The sequence below is a fragment of the Ammospiza nelsoni genome, chromosome 18 (assembly GCF_027579445.1).
Source record: "Ammospiza nelsoni isolate bAmmNel1 chromosome 18, bAmmNel1.pri, whole genome shotgun sequence".
Classification (NCBI taxonomy): domain Eukaryota; kingdom Metazoa; phylum Chordata; class Aves; order Passeriformes; family Passerellidae; genus Ammospiza; species Ammospiza nelsoni.
This window is the reverse complement of record NC_080650.1, coordinates 914,371-937,084: the sequence shown is the minus strand read 5'-3', so window position 1 is coordinate 937,084 and position 22,714 is coordinate 914,371. Positions and strand designations below refer to the sequence as shown.

Below are 22,714 nucleotides of genomic sequence, written 5' to 3'. Positions count from 1 at the left end.
TTGGATTTCCAAGTTTATGGAATATTTGACACTGAGTTAATGGGACCTGAAGAAAAAAAAGTAAGAGATAAGAACGGGGCAATAAATAATGCAAAACTGTGTTAAAAGGGAAGGCACAAGAAGTTATTCAGCAGGCTGGGTTTCAGAATTACAGCTCCCATGTCTGTAAGAGCTCACAGAAGGACCTAAATAAAGAGAAGGAGGCAAATAAACCTCCAAGGCACTAAGAAGGGACAGAAGGGACCTGGGCAGCCCCTGTGAGGGTTTGGAGGGCTGGGAGCAGCAGCTCTGCTGTGCCATGGAGCTTTCCTGTGCCATGGAGCTTTCCTGTGCCATGGAGCTTTCCTGTGCCCCCCAGAGCTTTCCTGTGCCCCCCAGAGCTTTCCTGTGCCTCCCAGAGCTTCCCTGTGCCATCCAGAGCTTTCCTGTGCCATGGAGCTTCCCTGTGCCATGGAGCTTTCCTGTGCCATCCAGAGCTTTCCTGTGCCCTTCAGAGCTTTCCTGTGCCCCCCAGAGCTTTCCTGTGCCTCCCAGAGCTTCCCTGTGCCATCCAGAGCTTTCCTGTGCCCTTCAGAGCTTTCCTGTGCCATGGAGCTTTCCTGTGCCACCCAGAGCTTTCCTGTGCCATGGAGCTTTCCTTTGCCATGGAGCTTCCCTGTGCCCCCCAGAGCTTTCCTGTGCCACCCAGAGCAATCCTGTGCCATGGAGCTTCCCTGTGCCCCCCAGAGCTTTCCTGTGCCATCCAGAGCTTTCCTGTGCCACCCAGAGCTTTCCTGTGCCATGGAGCTTTCCTGTGCCCCCCAGAGCTTTCCTGTGCCCCCCAGAGCTTTCCTGTGCCATGGAGCTTCCCTGTGCCATGGAGCTTTCCTGTGCCATCCAGAGCTTTCCTGTGCCCTTCAGAGCTTTCCTGTGCCATGGAGCTTTCCTGTGCCCCCCAGAGCTTTCCTGTGCCATGGAGCTTTCCTTTGCCATGGAGCTTTCCTGTGCCACCCAGAGCTTTCCTGTGCCATGGAGCTTCCCTGTGCCCCCCAGAGCTTCCCTGTGCCATGGAGCTTCCCTGTGCCATCCAGAGCTTCCCTGTGCCCTTCAGAGCTGTCCTGCCCCCAGGTACCTGTGGCACTGCCTGCACACCTGGCCTCTGCCTCCCTGGAGATCTCTTTGAGAATCTCCTTCTTCTGCCTGCTCGAGCTGCTCTGAACTGCTTTAATTGCAGACTTACTTTCATGATATAAATAATATATTAACCGTGCATCCTATTTTCATTATGTGTGAGCTGTGGCACCAGCACAGCTCTGGTGGTAATTGAGGAATTCTTCACCCTGTTTTACTCAGTGCACTCATTTCCAGCTTCATCTCCTGCGTACCTGTGTTTCTGTGTCTCTGCAGAACATCAGACAGCATTTATCTGAGGAGACACAGAGGAGGTGACATTTTCTTTAGGGATGATTGGTCAATTTGCCAGGAGAAAGCTGCATTATGGATGTTGCTGTGTGTGTGTGGAGCTGCCCATGGAAAGGGCAGTGTGAGAGTTTCTGCAGGGACAGGAGAGGATTTGCTCCCATTTCTCTGGGTCGTGGTCACAGCTGAGCCTCAGCTCTTCACTGTGCTCTGCTCCACCTGCATTATCCCCACTCCTGGCAGGGAATAAGGGTTTGTTGAAGCATGGATGGCCCCAGGTAGCAAGCTGGGATAGAGATCACCTCCTTCACTTGGGCTCCTCAGGCCGTGCCCTTAGCTTCTATTGCTGAAAGCCATTTGTGGATTTGAGCCTTTTCACCAAAACTGAAGCTACAACAAAATACGGGAGTGCACAAATATTTGTGCAAATATCCCAGATAGAGCAGAACAGCTGCTGGAGGCGTGCTGCCTCCCTGTAATCACTTCATGTATCACAGGCTGATGGAAAAGCAGAATGCAGTGCTGCATGTCCTGCAGGAGCTCAGAGCTGTGCATGTCTGCTTGCTGCCAGTGCAGACTCAGCACAGCCCCACAGCTGGGATTCAGTCACTCGTGGGCAGGGGAGACACCTGAGCTCAGCACCCTCACTGACACAGGCCAGGGTGAAGCCCAGGAAATCCCGTGAGTGTCCCACTGCCTTCCAGGGCATTGCAGTGACTGTGGGCTCTCACTGCAGGAGGAGGAGGAGGATAAAGCTGAGATGTCCTTACTCGCCACCTCCTGGGATTTTTCCATTTGCTTCTTCTCTCTCCTGCATTTTCTCAAATTTAAGGCTTTGGACTCAGTTTGGCATTTTTTCCTGAAATTATCCTCAGCCCTGAGTATTGTAACTGTGAATAAGGATCTCATTTCTTCTATCATTTACATGTTTCCAAGTTTTTGTCCTCCATATCCACAATTTAAAAGAATGCTAATAGGACTGCCTGTCAAGAAATGTTACATTGCTGCTTCTGCTCTTAGGTAATTTACATAAATTACTTTAAAACATTACTTTAAATAAAATCCTCCACAGGAGCATAAAATTAAAGTTGGGGATGCGGTTCAGTGGGACCAGTATTTTTCACTGTGACTTTCCGGGCAAGTGCATGAAGGCAGCAGAGGTCAGGTGAGACTTGCCCACCTTTCTGTGGTGTCTGTGGGGCTGGGGGAGCTCTGACAGACACAGAATCCCTCAGGGAAGGGCTGAGATCCCAGGTAAAGCAGCCCCAGGCAGGTGGGCACAGCTCCCCAGGGCCCAGCCCAACCAGCACTGCTCTGGGGTACAATGAGAGCTCACTGCTCACCTGTGTGAGGAAAAGCTCCTCATCCTCCTACCTGGGTGCAAACCCCAGCACCGCAGGGCTCCGTGGCTCTGGGTGTTGAATTTTCCTGCTGCTCTGTCCTGGCAGGCAGAGCCCAGGCAGGGATCATCCCCTGCTCAGAGATTTCCCCATCAGTCGCATTGCACAGTGCACCGCAGCAGCAAATTCACCCAAAAATCCAGAGTTTACCCAAAGATTTCATAGCTGTGGGGGTATTTGGGCACTCTGTGTGTTTGGCTGTTCAGGGACAGCTGTGTCCCTAACCTGGTGTTGATGAACCCTGCTCCTAGCTGGGCTATCTCCCTGCACAGCTGGCATTATTGATGTGCAAATCATGGATCCTCTGTGTCCCCTGTCCCCATGCACTGATCCTCACTGCCCATTGTGTGCTAACACATTATCCCAATTTCCCAGTGCCACCAGAGCTGCTTTCTGAGCTGAACCCAGGCCCTGCTCTGCACACATCCGAGCACATTTGCAATTTGAAGCATTGGAAGGTGTCTCTTGATGGAAAGTTAGAGCAGCTGCTCAGAACAGTTTAGTTCAGACATCAGCTCTCCTTTCAGGTTTGAAGTTCACAATTTCTCTTGCCTGAAAGTCAATGAGAGGCAGAGGAGCAGGCAGAGGACAGCTGTGAGCTCTCTCTGGGTATTTTGGCCAGTGAAGTTCAAGGGAATATGTGGGGGTTTTGGTGTTTGTTCAGCTCTCCCTGCTGTATCTGTGCCTGCCCAGGTGCTGCATGCTGCTCCCACCTCACACTGGGTTTGTGTTGGGACTTTTTAGTCTTACCATGAAATTCACTGAGGGTGCAGCAGCAATGAGGTGAAAGTTGAGCCGGGCTGAGCTCAAACATCTGATGCCAGATTACAGAACAGGCAATTCATTTATTACCAGCCTGCCTTTCCAGCCATTGGGTAGGCAGACAATTTCTGTGTCATTAAATGTGAATTGTCTTTGATTTTTAATGTCTTAGTTGGTGGGCTGTGTAAAATATTAAAATTATTATTTATTGATCATTTTTTATAAATAAAGTCTGGCACTTGACCTTGAGGAAGCGCTCAGGACAGCTCCGTGCATTGCCTCACAGCTGGACAGTACCAGCTACTGCAGTGGCATCAGGGCCTGTTCAAAGAAATTTTAACTGATCCTTTTTTTCACCTTTTTTAGGAGTTTGTTGCGCTGTCCAAGAGTTTAATGAATGACCCCACTCTGGAAAAGGAAATTGTGACCAGGGCCAAAGAGTACGTGGAGCAGCATCACTCGTGGGAAGGGGAGAGGAAAACCTACCAGAGCCTGGTGCAGAGACTGCAGTGAGCTGGCAGGGCCAGCAGAGCCCTTCAGTGATGGCAGCGTGCTTGGCTTGGGGTTCCTTGGGCTCTTTCTAAACCAGCCAGACATTGTTCACTAGAGGAACAGCCCGGAGCAGAGCTGCTGCAGGGTCAGGCTGAGCCAGGGCAGCCCAGGGCAGTGCCAGGGCAGTGCCAGGGCATTGCTGCTCTGAGCCAGGGCAGTGCCAGGGCATTGCTGCTCTGAGCCCTCCCTGGGCAGTGCCAGGGCATTGCTGCTCTGAGCCCAGGGCAGTGCCAGGGCATTGCTGCTCTGAGCCCTCCCAGGGCAGTGCCAGGGCATTGCTGCTCTGAACCATCCCTGGGCAGTGCCAGGGCATTGCTGCTCTGAGCCAGGGCAGTGCCATGGCATTGCTGCTCTGAGCCCTCCCTGGGCAGTGCCAGGGCATTGCTGCTCTGAGCCAGGGCAGTGCCAGGGCATTGCTGCTCTGAGCCCTCCCTGGGCAGTGCCAGGGCATTGCTGCTCTGAGCCCAGGGCAGTGCCATGGCATTGCTGCTCTGAACCATCCCTGGGCAGTGCCAGGGCATTGCTGCTCTGAGCCCAGGGCAGTGCCAGGGCATTGCTGCTCTGAGCCAGGGCAGTGCCAGGGCATTGCTGCTCTGAGCCCAGGGCACTCCTGGCACACAGAGGCACAGGGAATGCTCTGCCCATGCTCCCTCCCACCCTGCAGCACTGCCAGCCCTGCCCACAGCCAGGGGCACTCACACACCTGCTGAGGCCCAGGCGCACGAGCAGAGGATGAGCTCTGGGCAGCACAGCTCCTGCAGGCAGCCCTGAGCAGCCCAGGACCACAGCCAGCCTGGGCACAGCTGCTGTGGGCACAGGAACGGGCACAGGGGGCTCCTGCAGCCCCCCTGAGCCTGCACTGTGCCCCTGGCACAGGGCAGGAGCTTGGCCCAGGTGCCAGAGCCGTGCCAGAGCTGTTTGGTTACATAAACTACCTCTTGCTTTGCCAGTTCCTTTGGTACCTCTGTGATTTGCTTATTTATTGAAAGATTTATGAGACCTGTACAAAGGGATGGGGTTGGAGGTAGTTGCTGTGTGTCTTGGTACTGTTTGTTCTTATCTGTGGCTTTTCAGGATGTATTTATTTCAGTACAATGCAGCAGCCTTGTCTGAAAGTGAGCCTGAGCTCTGCCCAAAGTCCACCCTGCTCATCCCTGCCACCCAGGGACCATGGACACACCTCTGAGTCTGTAATTGCCATCCAAGGACTTGCATCTAGAGAAAAAAACCCAAAACAACAAAAAAGAGGGGCATATTTGTAATTTCTTGTTCTTGGGAACCTGTTTGCTTTGTAGGTCTCGAGCCTGCCCCAAGGAGAGCCTGTGAAATGTTTTCTGTTGATCCAGTGGCTGTTGTGTCAGACTTTCCTCTGTAATAATGAAGTTCACAGTGTGTTTTAAGCTTTCCTCTCTATTTTTGATGTTTTGCAAGGTTCTGGTACAGTAAACAAGAAAGCAGTTTGAGTGCTGTGTATTGATTTCTCCCCAATTCCCTCCTTGCTTTGTGCTGGGGCTGCTCAGCCCTTCAGTAACACCCCCAGGGCAACAAACCCAAAACCCCAGGGCAAGCAAACCCAGATTTAAACCCCAGGGCAAACAAACCCAGATTTAAACCCCAGGGCCAGCAAACCCAGATTCAAGCCCCAGCCCTGCTGCACTGCCCCCAAGCACATTTATTTATCCCACCATCCCTGGAGTGCCCTGCTGGCTCCTGGCTCTGCACACACTGCAGGGGAACCCTGCAAGGTGCATTTCCAGCATCACACATGGCAGGGGACCTTTATAGAAAATAAAAAAGGGACTTTTCCAACCAACTGAGCCAACCTCAGGCTGTCCTGTTCCTCACAACCTCTCAGAGATCTCTGCCAGCTCATTTCTGATGCCCTGCTTGACTGGCATTCCTCCTCCCCTTCCAATGGAATTGGTTACCTTCTGAGAAAAACAGGTTTTTAAAAGCAAATAAACCAATCCACAGTGTGGGATAGAAGCCTGAGCACCGAGCTGATGTAAGTGATTAGTAATAGTAATGATCAGAAAGCTTCTTCTGCAGCCTGATACATTTATTACTGAGCTCCAACTATAAATATATTGATCTGGAATTTGTGCTATTCCCAGCAAAACACAATATGTTCAAGTGAGAAATTCTGCTACACCCTCGGAATGTAATTAACATATGATTTTTCAGGCTGTATTTAATCTCTAAATATGAAATTGCATCTGGGGAGCAGCATGCTCATTTGCATGGGGGAGCAGTGGCAGGAGCACCAACAGGAAAATAAAGGAGGCAGCCCAAGGTGTGGGTGAGGCCCCAGCACTGCCCAGGCAGAGCTCTGGGCTCTGGCACATCCAGCACAGCTCTGCTCTCCCACCACGCCTGGCCAGCGACTGCAGGAATTTCATCATCATAAATGCGCCCGGATTTATAGTTTGCATTTCACCCAGTCTCATGTTCCAGGCCTATAAATATTCAATGAGTCTTGTAAGTCCTTGTAAGGAAAATATGAGACCCATGCAAGCAGTTTTGGGTGTAATTATCTTTGCAGCAACTTCACTCAAATGATTTTACAGGTAAGAATAATCCTTTTGTTGTCCTGCAGCCCTAATTACAGTATTTATCTTCCCCTTCAAAGCCCCACTCCTACCCAGGCAGCTTTGAAGCAAAGCACACCTCGATGAGATGCAGTACAGCTCCAAAAATAGCATTTGTTCTGTTTGCAGGGAAAACCTCCATTGTGCACCCACCCCACGGCTGCTCCTGCGTGCCAGGACCTCGAAACGTGCTGTTAATTAATCCCATGCCATGCATTTTGTTTGCAGTTAGCTGTGCCATGGGATCCGGGGGCAGGGACCTGTGCAGGGTGCCACGCTGCTGCTCCCCCTTGGCACAGCCCAGAACTGGGCACAGCCCAGGCATGGCATTAGGATTCCATTGAGCTATCCCAGAGCGTGCACGTCCCAGCTGTCAGGGGCAGCTCCCCCTGGGCACAGCCCAGCCATGGCATTAGGATTCCATTGAGCTATCCCAGAGCGTGCACGTCCCAGCGGTCAGGGGCAGCTCCCCCTGGGCACAGCCCAGAACTGGGCACAGCCCAGCCATGGCATTAGGATTCCACTGAGCTGTCCCAGAACATGCACGTCCCAGCGGTCAGGGGCAGCTCCCCCTTGGCACAGCCCAGCCATGGCATTAGGATTCCACTGAGCTGTCCCAGAACATGCACGTCCCAGCGGTCAGGGGCAGCTCCCCCTGGGCACAGACCCCAGCCATGGCATTAGGATTCCATTGAGCTATCCCAGAGCATGCACGTCCCAGCTGTCAGGGGCAGCTCCCCCTTGGCACAGCCCAGACCTGGGCACAGCCCAGCCTTGGCATTAGGATTCCATTGAGCTATCCCAGAGCATGCACGTCCCAGCTGTCAGGGGCAGCTCCCCCTGGGCACAGCCCAGCCCTGGGCACAGACCCCAGCCATGGCATTAGGATTCCACTGAGCTGTCCCAGAGCGTGCACGTCCCAGCGGTCAGGGGCAGCTCCCCCTTGGCACAGCCCAGCCATGGCATTAGGATTCCACTGAGCTATCCCAGAACATGCACGTCCCAGCTGTCAGGGGCAGCTCCCCCTTGGCACAGCCCAGCCATGGCATTAGGATTCCACTGAGCTGTCCCAGAGCGTGCACGTCCCAGCGGTCAGGGACAGCTCCCCCTTGGCACAGCCCAGACCTGGGCACAGCCCAGCCATGGCATTAGGATTCCACTGAGCTGTCCCAGAGCATGCACGTCCCGGCGGTCAGGGGCAGCTCCCACACCTCCCCGGGCAGCCTGCCCCAAGGACGCTCCTGCGGGCTCAGTGTGCCCGCTGTGGGTGCTGACCACGGCTTTCCACTGCCAGAGCCCCGGAGCTCAGCCTGGCAGCTCTTCCAAGGCTGCTGTAGTCGTAGCAGGGCTTAACGGGGAAAGGAAAACGTTAAAATGCACATTGGGAGATTTAAAAGTATTTGTGCCTCTTCTGCAAATCATTTAGCATCAATTTAGCCCCAGTATCACCCAAATGTACCTTTAGCATTAATAAATGCACCTCAGCGCTCATTTTCAATGTATTTTCTGCTGTCTCTTGGGCTCATAACTCCTTGTGCCCCTTTCTCCCCTCAGTCTTTTTAATCTTCAGGTCAGGAATCACTCCCCATGAAAATAAAGCAACAGTTTTGTCAAAGGCTTGTCAGAGGAGATGGGTGCTTCCATGTGGAATTCAGTCATTTAATGGCTCAGTGGGATCTGAGCTTTTTTTTTCATTAAGTTGTCCAAAGTAATTTCATCACTCCAGAATTTATTTCACTTCCACCCTCCCTCGCCTGCCTGGTCCCAGCCCAGTTCCTTTAATGTCTGAAACTCAAACCTTGTGTGAGAGCAGCTCCCTGCAGCCCCGTCCTGTCCCACAGCTCCTCAGGGCCCTTCATTCTGACACACAGCAAAACCCTCATCACCTTCCAGGGCTTTCATTGCACTGGCAATTTCACAGAAAGCAGATACTTATTAGCATAAAGTCTCACAGTCACCAATGTAGGAGCAAACTGTAGTAAAAAACCAGGATTCCTCATTTTTTAAGAAACAGTTTGCATTTTCCAAAGGGGTGGATAATCATCTGCAATTTAATTTTCCCTAAATGAAGCATATTTTCATCAAGTAATTATTCCATGTCATTCCTGTGACATCTCTTTTAGGTAGCAAATATGGAGGGCACTTCAAATCTCACACCCTTTCCAAAAAATGCAGGCCAGCACTTTTGTCCAGTGCCTGGAAAAATGACTCTGGAAATTCATTTCCCCTAGAGCATTGCCATTAAGCTAATTTAAAACATGTGCTTGAAATTAAACAATACATTTTAATTAGACCAGCAGAGGACATCTGGGCACTGAGAAATCAAGGTTGTGGGCACCTGACCTGAGAGAGCATTCACCCCATGGGCATCCTTTAACCCTTCCTGCTCCTGAGCCTGGGCACCCCCTTTTATGACATTTTAATGTGCTTCTTACTCACAATTCCTATTTCTGTGCACTTCAAATCTGCTTAAGAAAGTCCAGCCACGAGGATAACCTTGTCAGACAGAGGTCACTTATTTCATTTGTCTGATTCAGTCAGGTTTCATCACTCATTGAAACTAAACGCTCCTCTAGTGCTTCCGAAGTGAATCCCTGCCACTGAAATTCCCACTGTTATTTCAGAGCTCCAATTCAACCCGAGCCACACAGCAAAGCTCACAGCCTGAGGGTGGCCTTTGCGTCCCCTCCAGCTCCCAGCTGCTTCACAGTTTGGTTTTTACTTTTGCTTTAAAAACAGGTTTAGGCAAGAATTCCCCTGAAATCACTTTAAAAACTCCATCGGTCCTGCTTGTCCCAGCCTGGGCAGCTTGCACTGCCCCAGCTCCCGCTGGGCTGGCTGGGCAGGATCATTGCACGGGCTGCACCTCCAGCAGGCGCAGAGCTGCGCCTTTCCCTGCATCAGCTGCACCTCCCGTGTGCTGGGGAGGCTGTACAGGCAAACTGCAGCACGAGGGTTTCTGGGGAACACTGGGGAATCTGTCTGTGCTAGTGGGGAGGATTTGTGCAGCAGCTCTGCTTGAGAGAGTTACACAAAGTAAGTCAGATTATTCCTCAGGGAATAAAATAATTTTTAAAATATTTTATATATATATATAATCTATTATATATATTATATTTAATATGTATAAATATATTTTATATAAATACTATATATTTATAAATATTTGTAAATGTATATTTTTATATATAATATATATTATATATAATATATAATAAAAGATAATAAAACTTTGAGCCATTAAGGGCTGAGCAAGAGGAATATATTTGAAATAAAGCCTTGCTGCTTCATGTGCTGGGAGGGAGGAGAACAGAGAGACCTTTAATGTAAATGCACTCTGACCTCCTCCAGGGACTGGGCATCACTGTGGCTGCAATCCCAGTGCCAGAGGATGCAGATTGACTCCCTAAGGTAATTCCCATTGCATGCAGGAGCAGAAGGCTTTCTGCACGTTCTGCCCCATTATTTTGGGATACAGCAGTTCCCTTGGCATCCGTGCCAATGAATGGAGAGTTCATTCTGTCTGAGAGCCTCAACAAACACACCCTGACAACGAGCAGAAATCACATTGTGCGGCACTATCAAGGAGCTGGTAAAAATAATATTTTAATCAAATAGCTCAGCTGCAAGTGCCATGAACTGCTGGGAAGGTTAAGGCTGGGGCTCAGCGTTCTCCTGAGAAAACACAGAATTATTCCAAACACGGCTCCATCACCACTGCTTGACTCATTAAAAGCACACGGCAAAGGCAAGCTTTTGTTAATGCTGCTACCAGAGAAAACAACAAATCATCAGGTATTTACTATTGCCACCACCAGAACGGCTCTTTGTGTCCCACACTCACCGAGGCAGGCTGGCACTGTGCTGTGTGACAGCTCCTCTGCTCTGGGCTGAGGTTCCCCCTCTGTGGCTCCTGCTGCTGGCAGAGGGCAGAGGGCAGGGCCTGCCTGCTCCAGGGTGGCTCTGTCCCAGGATGGTCCCAGGGATGGTCCCAGGATGGTCCCAGGATGGTCCCAGGATGGTCCCAGGATGGTCCCTGCCTGCTCCAGGGCAGCTCTGTCCCAGGATGGTCCCAGGATGGTCCCAGGGATGGTCCCAGGATGGTCTCTGCCTGCTCCAGGCAGCTCTGTCCCAGGATGGTCCCAGCAGGGATGTTCTGCCACCCTGCACTGCAATCACAGCTGACTGCTCTGAGCTGTGCACCCCACAGCCATCTCCACTGTTTGCTGTTTGCTCTCCTCTCCAAGTCAGGGCTGACCTTTCCTCAGGTGTTTGGCCTTTGGATGATGAAGGGAGAGACAAATGCACAGGCAAACAGGTGAAACCTGGTTTGCACACAGTTACTGAGGGCTGCCTCTGTCACTGCAATCCATGAATTCTGTGTTCATGCACAGCATGTGGGGCTGCAGAGCCTCACCCGCAGACACAGATCCCTGCTGGCTGTGCCAGGAACAGCCCCAAAGGGATGGGAGCAGAGCAGGAGCCTCACCTGGAGACAAAGATCCCTGCTGGCTGTGCCAGGAACAGCCCCAAAGGGATGGGAGCAGAGCAGGAGCCTCACCTGGAGACACAGATCCCTGCTGGCTGTGCCAGGAACAGCCCCAAAGGGATGGGAGCAGAGCAGGAGCCTCACCTGGAGACACAGATCCCTCCTGGCTGTGCCAGCACAGTCCAAAGGGATGGGAGCAGAGCCTGGAGGAGAGCAGATCTTGTGAGGCTGCTCCAAATGCAGCCAAGGGGTTCAAATGCAACCCTTTCACCTTAAACACTGTGTGCACAGGACAGAAACCCCAAAACCCCATCTAACCTGGGAGGAATTGCAGAGTGTTGATTTTTCTGAACTGCACTGCATAAAACTCCATTTATTCTTCCCCATCCCTGCTGCTCACTGGAGAGTCTGGATGCTGAGCCAAAGTCTCCCAATGTGCAGCCACACCTGGAGGAGGCTCCTGCCATCCCTGGCAGCTGTGGCACCCCTCCAATGCCAGGCAAACAGCAGGGCCCGAGCCAGGAGAGTCTGCGCTCCATCAGCCCCTCCTCACAGCACAGTTTGGAATGTTAAAAAGAAAAATAAACAATTAATGAGGCTGATGTGTTGCATTATGAGCACCCTGGAAGGTGAGGGGGGCAGGGGCTCATTGCTCGGTGTAGGAAATAAGTGTTTGTGTATCCTGTGCTGTGCACACCCCTCCCAGGCTGTAAGGCTGGAGGCTTTTCTCTTTGCTCAGACTTAATTGCCCTGAGTATTCACTGCCTGGATCTATTACCCAAAAATGATGTGTGCCAAGCTCATTCTCTTTTTTCTTTCCTTTTTTGGAGGGTAAAAGGGGAAGAGAGAGAGAGAGAATCCTCAGATCAGTGAGTGAAATCATTCCCAGCTCTCCTCTTTTATAGAAAACAAATCCATTTCCCACCTCCCCACACCCCACATTGTTGCTGCTGCATTATCTGTGCGAGCCAGGCACTGGCAGGGAGACAGGGGAAAATGACAGGACATTGTAAGAGAATTTAATGAAGTGGCTGCAAATATTGTATCCCAATAAATGCAGTGAATAATGCAGGAGCTCGTTCCAGGTGCCTCAACAGAGCCCATTGTGTGAGCAGCACAGCCCAGGAGCTGGCACGGCTGGGGACACAGAGGTGCCACCGTGGCACAGCAGGGCAGACAATGGGCACCTCAATGCTGGCACGGCTGGGGACACAGAGGTGGCACCGTGGCACAGGGCAGGGCAGACAATGGGCACCTCAATGCTGGCACGGCTGGGGGCACCCTGCTGTCCATCCAGCCTCTCCTCACCCAGCTGCAATTCCCTGCCAGCTTTACTTGCAAATTCCCTCTGTGCCCAGCTCATGCTAAGAACCTTAATATTCCTGCAGATTCAGAAAGGGGATTTCCAACAAGCATTAGGAAATTAAACTTCTCAAGAGCTGTCTCAATCTGACAAGCTATTTCTGGTCTTTAAGGGACAGTAAGTGAAAATATTAAAGTGGGGCTGGGGAAGCTGTAGTAAGCAAGGGATGAGTTAGGGGCAGAAAGGAGGGCAGGCAGTGCTGGATGTACCTGAGGCACCCATGTGTGTATTTACAGCCACAGAAATACAGGAGTGTGAGCTGTTGGGGGCCTCCCGCTGCCTTGGGATAGAAAATCACCATCTCCCAGCCCGTGCTGCATCCACAGCCACAGCAGCTGCTGACAGCCATGGTGTGAGAGGAGAGCAATCCCCTGGGGCTGGGACATCTCCCTTGGGGACTGGGCTTTGCCAGCCCTGTCCCTGTGGGTCCTTTCTGCCCCTCTCTGCCGCTTCCCCTTTGTGCCTGCCCTCCGAGGAGCCCACACCAAGGAGGAGAGGCTGTTTATAGCCCAGGGCACTGCAGGGGAGGGTGAGAAGCTGAACCAGCCTTCCAAGATGTAAGGGTGAGACTCCGAAGGAGGAGATGATATTATTTTCTTTAGGAGCATCAGAGTGGCAAAATTTAGCTGTTTGCAGATTTCTCGGGAGCGTGGCCCGACTCTTGCTCTAAAGCTGGAAATTTCCCAGGTTTGAGGCTGATTTGTGTGCAGATGCTCAGCCCGTCTGTCTGTCTGTCCTCCTCTCTGCAGCACTCATTCCCAGCAGCTCACAGACCATGTTACAGCTGGGGTAAAGAGCACCCCTGCAATTAAAGCCCCTCCTCATGGTGCAATGGGAGGGGGGGACAGCAGCTCTGCAGAAGCTGAGGGGCCAGAACAATTAGAAGAGATGATTAAAATCCCATGGTTCCTCAGGAGCTGGGGTGGTTGTGCAAGGACTGTGCAGCGCAATGGAAAAATCCTTCTGATCCTGCACTTGCAGCCTGCCAAAAATGCCCCTCGGGCTGCATCAGCTGCTCTTGCACAGACAATTCCTGAGTGCTAAAGCCAAGGCTGTGTGGAGAGCCTGGTACAGAGCTGATCAATAGGCTGGATTTTCCACCGTTGCAGAATCCTCTGCAGGCTGGCAGCACGTACTGGAGGCAGGAACACAAGAGGGACTGCTTTGACCTTGGTGTCCTGCTGGGCAGCACAGGAGGGAATGCCAAACTCTAAAAGCAAAGCTATTGATTGGGCCTGGGAGAGGGGAGTGATGCAAGAAAGCTGTAAAAAGTTATTCACGGCCAAGAGGAGCACAGTGATTTAGGGGTTGGATTGATGATAACAGGATGGAAAATGTGTGTCCACAGGCATCAGCCAAAGGGTTTGCTGAGGAAATAGGGAGGCAGGAGATACAGGGGGTGAGCTCCTCAGGGAGACAGGGGAGGCTGGGCTGCACCCAGGCACACTGTGCTGACCAGGCAGGGCTCAGGGAGGGTGCAAGGACAGCTCCCTTCCTTCTCTCCTTATTTCTGCTCCCCTCTGCCCTCACTGAGCTCAGGAAAACGCTGCCAATGGCACTCAGCGCAGTGAAGCTCCCTGGATTGCTTTTTCTGTCATTAGTGCATTAAGTGACTGTAGGAAGCTCTAATTTAATTACCAGGAACACAGGCCTGAACATGAACAAGCATAGTCCTGCTACACCTCAGAGCTGCAGCCTTCTGCTGCTGGGGACACTGACCTGGGCATGCCAGTGCCACAGGGAGATGGTGGCACCCAGCAGGGCCAGGCAGCATGGCAGGGCTGGGGAATCCAGGCACAGAGAGCTGGAACCAGCATGGGCAGGATGGGGAATTGAGGCACAGAGAGCTGGAACCAGCATGGGCAGGATGGGGAATTGAGGCACAGAGACAGGGATGGGGAATTGAGGCACAGAGAGCTGGAACCAGCATGGGCAGGATGGGGAATTGAGGCACAGAGAGCTGGAACCAGCATGGGCAGGATGGGGAATTGAGGCACAGAGAGCTGGAACCAGCATGGGCAGGATGGGGAATTGAGGCACAGAGAGCTGGAACCAGCATGGGCAGGATGGGGAATTGAGGCACAGAGAGCTGGAACCAGCATGGGCAGGATGGGGAATTGAGGCACAGAGAGCTGGAACCAGCATGGGCAGGATGGGGAATTGAGGCACAGAGAGCTGGGGAATCCAGGCACAGAGAGCTGGGGAATCCAGGCACAGAGAGCTGGCACCAGGCAGCACAGACCAGAGCTGGGGAATTCAAGCACAGAGATCTGACACCCAGCAGAGCTGGAGCAGGGTCTGTGGCTGCAGAAAGGAGCCTGCAGGACCCCGTGAGCACCCAGAGCAGTCCAGCAGGGAGCCACGAGCTGGGGCTGTGCAAACCAATGTGACACCGGCGTCCCTGCAGGCTCCCAGGGCAGAACCTGTCCTGTGCAATCCAGCAGGCACCTTGGCCGTGTGCTGGGCATCTCCTAATGAGCACTGGCAGTGCACACAGGCGCAGCAGCACTGCTGCTTCTCCAGCCATTAATATTACATCCGTGGGATGCTTAATTTGCTGCTCCTCACGGAGCTGGAGCAGGGAGCCTGCATAATGAAGCATTTGTTGACAGAGGTCTTCATACCACATCAGCAAGAAGGGAGAAAATGATCCTGTTTCAGGCACATGGCTTGACTCCAGTGACCTTGGCCCTTGTGATGCTCTGAGGATGAGCAGGGCCCGGTGCTCCGCTCCTCTCAGGCCATTAGTGCTGCCAGCTTGGAGCTTCACCTGCTTAAGCTTCCAAAGAGCACATGCCTGATTCCAGTGGAAGGAGCATTATTTCTGCATGAGGAAGGTGATGGCTGTTGGCAGCCAAACGCTGCTCAGAGAGGTGCTTAAGCAGATGGCTGGGTAAGGGCACAGGCAGCGCCCACCTGGGAGCTTTCAAACAGAAATGAACTGGAAGCAGAACACAAATCCTGTCTCCTCAGCACTTTGCAGTGATACCCAACCTTGGTTTAGAGCTCTCCTGCGCTCAGGGGACTGCTCAAGCTGCAGCCAGACAGGGCAGGGAGGGATGGCTGCTGCTGCACGGGGAGCTCGGGCTGGGACCTTGTTCACACCTGTGCTGCTGGACACCCCTGTGCTCCACACACCCCTGTGCTCAGGACTCACCTGTGCTCACACCTGTGCTGCAGGACTCACCTGTGCTCACTCCTGTGCTGCAGGACTCACCTGTGCTCACTCCTGTGCTCACACCTGTGCTCACTCCGGTGCTCAGGACACCCCTGTCCCCCTGGCAGCCCCTGGGCTGACCCCCTGTGCTGGGGAGGGCTGCCAGCGGGACAGCAGGACAGCAGGACAGCGGGACAGCAGGACAGCGGCACAGCGGGACAGCGGGACAGCTCTGAGTGCTGCTGGCACTGCTCTGCTGGCACTGATGCGTGGCTGCAGCGCTCAGGGACGGGCTCTGGCACCACAATGAACACGTAGGAATGTGTGACAGAGGTCCTGGGCTTTCAGGACTAAATAAATTCATCTCTGGGAGTTTTTGAAATGCTGGAGGCAGTTTCTAAACGCACCATTTGGCAGCGGCAGCTCCTTCCCCGGGCTGATTCCTCAGTGACGCTCGCTGGACTGTGATCAATAGCAGGAGCCCAGGCAGGCTCTTCCTCACCCAGTGCCATGGGAGGGAGGGAGGGAGGCTCTGCCAGGCTGCCCTGCTCACCAGGAGCTCCCGCAGCTCACCTGAGAGCCGGCAGCGCTGGGGGAACCCAGCACACACAGAGCCGAGCTCAAGCCTCTCCGGGCTGCTCGTTTCATTTACATCCCATTCATTACCCAAACGAGGTGTGAAAGTGGCTTCTGGAGCTGCTTGGTGCAGGCTGCACAGAGATTTAGTTCCTATTCTGGTTTTTAAAGTCAACTCCAGAGAAGTCATGTTTGCAATACCACATCAAACCAATTATTTACCTGCGTTGCTCAGACTGAACTCACTGGTGTTTAATGCAGCTGGGTCTAAACCACCATATATTTAAGACTCCTCAAGGGGAAGCTTTTAAAATGAAAGAAGAGAGTAAAGAACCAGCTTACCTGATTTATAGGAGCATTGAGTTTCTACTCCTGATTGTATTCATGCATAAAGTCTCTAAAAAGAACCAAACTGTATCAGATAAATCTCCTTTTTTTTTTGTTAACATGCCTCAATCAGTCTGCTCACAGGAAGAGAGACTCAAACATGACAATAAGAGGCAACTGCACAGAAGAAAACAATCAGGTAATTAATAACTCTCACGGGAGAGTGCTTGCTGTCAGCAGGGCTCTTTATCAGGTTCAGGAGATTGCCAGTGGGAGCCACAGCTGCAGAACGCTGTGTGTGTGCAGCACATCAACACCAGCACTGCTTTCATGGTGGGAAACAGGATTTAGGCCCCCGTTTGCCAGCTGGGATCTCAGCTGATTGCCTGAAACATGGAATTCCTCCTGGGATGCTCAGGGTGCAGAGGGCTTTGCTCAGCAGTGTGGGCCCTGTGCAGTGCAAAAAGGGAATGTACACAACCCCCCCTCTCAAAGACACGCACATGCAAACATCCCTACAGGAACTCGATGTATTCTGCTAATTAGCAGATTAATTAGGGTGTTTGCTTGCATACAGGTGGCCACAGGTCACTCTCAGGATCCTGCACAGATGTGACTGTTCTGTTATTGTTCTGTCACAGATGTGCAGTGACTCTGGGCACAGCACCTCACCCTGGGCTCCCCAGGTCAGCAAGGAACACACCTTGCTCAGAGCACTGTGAGCTCCATGAGAAAGAGCACTAGAAATAAACTGCATTATTTATGGCACTGCCCTATGACAGCGGCAGTTCCAGCTGCTGCACACACAGGCAGCTCTGAGCAGGCAGACAGGCTCAGATCTGCTGCCAGGATCCCCGGTGCTGCAGCTGGAGGCTGTTTGTGCTCAGAGCACATCTCTGGGCTTTGTGCTACCAGAGGAACTTGGGTTAGTGGCTGCTGTTCCCCAGAGGCAGCTGAGGCAGCAATGGGATGGAGCAGGAATGGGATGGAGCAGGAATGGGATGGAAAAGGAATGGGATGGAGCAGGAATGGGATGGAAAAGGAATGGGATGGAGCAGCAATGGGATGGAGCAGGAATGGGATGGGGCAGCAATGGGATGGAGCAGCAATGGGATGGAGCAGGAATGGGATGGAGCAGGAATGGGATGGAGCAGGAATGGGATGGGGCAGCAATGGGATGGAGCAGCAATGGGATGGGGCAGCAATGGGATGGAAAAGGAATGGGATGGGGCAGCAATGGGATGGGGCAGCAATGGGATGGAGCAGCAATGGGATGGAGCAGGAATGGGATGGAGCAGCAATGGGATGGAAAAGGAATGGGATGGGGCAGCAATGGGATGGAAAAGGAATGGGATGGAGCAGGAATGGGATGGGGCAGGAATGGGATGGGGCAGCAATGGGATGGAGCAGGAATGGGATGGAAAAGGAATGGGATGGGGCAGCAATGGGATGGAAAAGGAATGGGATGGGGCAGCAATGGGATGGGGCAGGAATGGGATGGAGCAGCAATGGGATGGGGCAGCAATGGGATGGAGCAGGGCAGCTCTGGGCAGAGCAGGGTGACAGGCTGCTCCCAGCACAGTCTGTACCTGCTCCTCCCAAGGAGGGGCCTGGCCACACGCTGGGGAGGCAAACCTGCATTCACACCTGGGCTCCGGAGACACCTGGGCACCGTCACCCAGCCTGCCTCACTGCAGACACCACGTCCTGATGTGCAAAAAGCACCCAAAATAGCCCCAGAGCTGGAGGCAAGGCTGGGCTGGACCTGCTAGGGACCTGGGGAGGCTGCCTGTCTGTGCTGCAGCTCCAACGCTGCTCACCTCACCTGGGAGCTCAGGCAGAGCTTGTCTGGAGCCTGCACTGTCCTGTCCTCACTGCTGCACCTGGTCCTGCACTGCTGCACTGCTCCTGTGCTGTCACTGCTGCACCTGGTCCTGCACTGCTGCACTGCTCCTGTGCTGTCACTGCTGCACCCCGTCCTGCCCTGGGTCATCCAGGCCTTGAGCAGAGGTGCTGTAAGAAAGCAAAGACCATCTGATCTCCAAAGTTTTGGGCACATTGGCTCTGTCCACTCACCTGCTCCCTTAGAAGGTGCATAGCCAAAGGTGGATCTTCCCAGAGGAGAAAAGCAGACCCCAAACCCACAAACTCACATACTGGGCTCTCAGGCTAGAAATAAAGCACGTGGATTTATTTGCAAATAGTTCCAAATCTTGTTAGGGTGACTCGGTGCACGTACATCTGTAGCATGACAGGTTGTTGGTGCTGCCTGTGGTCCCCCCGCACTGCCAACACAATTCTGTGAGTGGATTGTGCCTCCTGCATCCATCAAAGCCCTCCTGTCTGTACTGCTGCCAGCCTCCTCAGGGTGAATGTTCTGACAGCCAAAGGAAAGAGGCGTGCAGAGTAGGAAAAAAAGATGAAGCCACTAAAATGCAAATTTTATTCACAGTTGGCATGTTTATAAATATATATATTACATTCTTACAATCTACAGTACATTCTAAATATAGAGGGATTCAATCTAAGTGTTTGTGGGAGGGCGGGTGTGTATTAAACTGAGCAACCTAGATTCAATCTTGGAAGACTTAACAAAAAGAGGGCAAGGACTGACTCCAGAAAATAAAGGGGAGCTTGAAATATTTTTCTATATCAAATCCATGACCTGGATTTTAGCTAGTGCTTTGGCACTTTGCCACTGGCCATCGGAGGCTGCTCTTGGACCTCACAAGACATGTCCTGGTTTGAGGCTGGAGGGCACGTCGGGTTGGAAGGGTAGTCACTGAAATCCTACTGTATGTACATCCTTATCAAGAAAACAGAAGATAACCATCACCCCTGGGAGAAACAAATGCAATCTGCTGAGCTGAGCTGTGCAGGGTTCAATGTGGAACGTGCAGCTCTCCCCTGTGACCTCCCAGTGCCCTCTAAACGTGCTGGGCTAAGGACGGGGGGCACGAGGAGCTGACACAGGGCAGGGGATGGACCAAGGGGCAGCTGCTGCTGCTGGTGGCAGTTCAGCACACGGGGCACCGAGCCCAGGGACAGGGACAGCCCTGGGAAGGGACAGCAGGGAGAGCCAGGACAGCGTGGCACCAGCAGGGCTGTGCTCGGCAGGAGCAGCCCTGGAGTGATGTGCACGGGAGGGAAGGGAAGGGAAGGAAGGGAAGGGACCACAGCTCCAAGGCTGACTGATCTGGGGAGTGCCCTCAGGATACCAGATGGGGAGCTCCAGGGAATACAAATCCAAAACAGGACAATCAAACAAAGCGGGCTTTTAAAAATAGCTCATTCTCTCAAACTTTCCAAAAGACCCTCCTTAGGATGAGTGATAGTCTGAGTATAGATCATATCTTCTCCTATTTTACAAATTAACAAATACCCAAAATTGGCTGGCAAAGTTTATGACCTTGGCATCTACGTAAAAAGAGAGTTTCAGTTTGAACTGTATCTGTGTATCCACTGTCAGTGCTTGGGAGGCAAACATGCTGGTTTGTAAACAGCCCAGTTACGCCTTTATCCCCTCCAGACTCTTTGGAAATCATGACTCCTCAGCTCTGGGAGCTGCTTCATTCACTGCTGGTTTTTGTCAGCTTTAAATGAATGTTCCTGGATGGATATTCTCTGCACGTGGCCTGAACGATATGCTCTTCTCATGGATCTATTTATTCTCAGACCAATCTCTTGCTTTTAACCAAAGCTTGCAATATCGAACAGCAGAGCTGTGTGAGCTTTGTAATATCCAAACTGCACTGGAGTTTGTTATATTTATTGATTTCCTGGGAAAGCACAGAGAATGAGACTGTATTATTTTTCTAAGTTTTTTTTCATGTTATCATGTATCAAAAACCCACACACATCTCTCACTTCCATCTCTGAGCACAGAGAGGACTTGAATTTAAACAGCTGTCCAGGATCTCTGCTCTCCCAGCTGCTTTTGGGTGGCTTCTTGGGGCTCCAGTGAGTAATTATCCACCAGCTGATTCCTGTCAGAATACAACACTTTGCCCCACTACCCAAAATTAAAGGCAGAAGGTGAGTGAAAAACAAACAAACGAACAAACCAAACCAAAAAAGTCTTTTGTGTCTCATTACGCATTTTCGTGTAACCTCTCCATGTAGTTTTTAAGCTCCTTGCACTCCCCCAGGTCCATGTCCTGGCAGACCCATTTAATGTCATCCTCGTTACTCATCAGGATTGAGTTGACAGTTGGACAGCCATCGTCAGAGGAGATGGTGGTGAAGGTGGTGAATTTCACCCGTTTCCTCTTGGAGGTAGGAGAAGCGGTTGGCTCACTTTTCTGTTCCTTGCCCTCACTGAACGTGGACTCAGGAGACCTGAAGGACTGTCCGTTGATGTTTTTGGTGGCAGTTGTGCTGAGGAGGTATTTGCTCTCCTCGTAGTCCACCTCCCTGTCGATGGCTGTGATTTGCTCATCCTGCTGGGATGAGAAGTTGATGTGATTCTCCAGCAGCTCTGTCCTGTTGCTCAGCCCCACCCAGTCATGGGAGTGGCTCATGCCCTCCTGCTCCTCGAAGGGAACCTGCTTGTTCCTGTACTTGAGGGCGAAGGTGACGCAGTTGATGAGGAACACGAGGATGGCCAGGCAGAAGACGCCCAGCAGGGCGTACATGCCGATCTCCAGGTCACTCAGCCCCCGTGGGGACGGCACCAGCTCGCTGTCCTCGCTGTCCCCACCGGCCCTGGGCAGATCCACCTGGGCGGGGAAGCTGGTGAAGTCCAGGGGCACGTTCTGGCTGGCATCGTCCAGGAGGCTCTCCCTGTCCTCCTTCCTGCTCAGAACAGACCTGTGCGTGGTGGTGGCCCTGCCCTGCTCGTGGCCCACGGAGGAGCTGGAGTAGTGCCCGTCCCCTCTCTCCTGCCAGGGGCTCTTGTGGCGCCGGTCGCTCTCCAGCTGGACACCCCTGTGCTTGCTGTCGCTGGCGTTGGGGCTGGCGTCACTCTGCCCAAACTTGACCTTGATGCTGCCACTCCCGACAGCCAGGATGCTCTTCCTTTTGGATTTCTGGCATGACTCGCTGATCACCATCTCCACCTTCACCAGCGTGCCCTGGCCCTCGGTCTCAGCAGCAATCACAGGCCACTTGAACTTGGGGTCGTGGTGGATGGACACCACCTTCTCATCCAGAGAGGTGGCTGACAAGGAGAAGTCTTTGGAGTCATAAATATCCAGGGGCATGACAGATCCGTCACTGAACTGGATCCAGCAGCTGATGGCTGCTTCCTGTAATACATAAAACAAATACAGACCCACTCAGAGTGATCCTCAGGGAAATGTGCTCTGCTCTGATCTGCTCCCTCCTCCTCACAGGATCCTCACACCAATAGTGATCAGAACAGAAATAAATAGGGAGAGTAGTGAAATTAATGTCTTGCCAAGGTGCGAAGAGAAATACTGGGCTCAAAGTCTCGTTGATAATAAGATTGGTTTCCACAAAGGTGCTTAAAGGAGCTGTGTCCCCTGGGCTCTGCAGAATCTACTTCAGCACCATAATAAATTGCGTGTCAGGGAGCATTACCAGTGACTGAGATCATTTACTGTTGTGTATTTACACTAAAAAAACCCAACATTATTTCTAAACTGCTTAAAATACAAAGTCTCCTCTCATTACACAAAGCACATGTTAAAAGATGGCTAATGCAGCAAACAGGTCCACACATGACTCCACACCTTCACTCCTTGATCCCTGTCTCTCAAATTAAATTAGCAGATTGTATAAGCAGAGGAAACCAATCAGTTGCTTCTTTAGAAAACAGCCAGGGCAATTTTTACGCTTGTTAGCAATTAAAAGCAAGACAATAATAAAGTTTAATCTTGTGTCACAGCAATGCAGATTGTGTACTCCAGTGTGCATGGAGGCTTTCACTGAATGCCAATGAATCTGACCTGGGTACTAAGAACATGCCTCATGCTGCAGCTTTCCTGGGATCCTTGACTTTTGGCTTCTGATTTGAAACATTTCAAAGGATTTTTGAATTTCAGAAAACATGTGCTCACACATTTCTGAAAATCAGGTCCTCTAAGGACTCTCAAATGGCTATTGAAAATTGTTGTGGCACCTGAAAAACAACTTCGTATT

At 52.1% G+C, this 22,714-nt stretch overlaps 2 protein-coding genes across 3 annotated transcripts in view; one reads left to right on the top strand and one right to left on the bottom strand.

Moving 5' to 3' along the window:
• Nucleotides 1-4,537, top strand: part of GLT1D1 (glycosyltransferase 1 domain containing 1) — a 37,766-nt gene extending 33,229 nt beyond the window's left edge. For both annotated transcript variants that reach the window (XM_059485176.1, XM_059485175.1), the window contains exons 12-13: nt 3,927-4,339; nt 4,442-4,537. In XM_059485176.1, coding sequence (XP_059341159.1) covers nt 3,927-4,073 — 147 coding nt within the window. In that variant the 3' untranslated portion in view covers nt 4,074-4,339; nt 4,442-4,537. The remainder of the gene's footprint in view (nt 1-3,926; nt 4,340-4,441) is intronic.
• Nucleotides 4,538-19,135: 14,598 nt separating this feature from the next.
• LOC132081425 (transmembrane protein 132D-like) overlaps nt 19,136-22,714 on the bottom strand; it is a 185,319-nt gene continuing 181,740 nt past the window's right edge. The window contains exon 9 of the mRNA XM_059485140.1: nt 19,136-21,858. Within this exon, the coding sequence (XP_059341123.1) occupies nt 20,704-21,858 (1,155 nt within the window). The 3' untranslated portion in view covers nt 19,136-20,703. The remainder of the gene's footprint in view (nt 21,859-22,714) is intronic.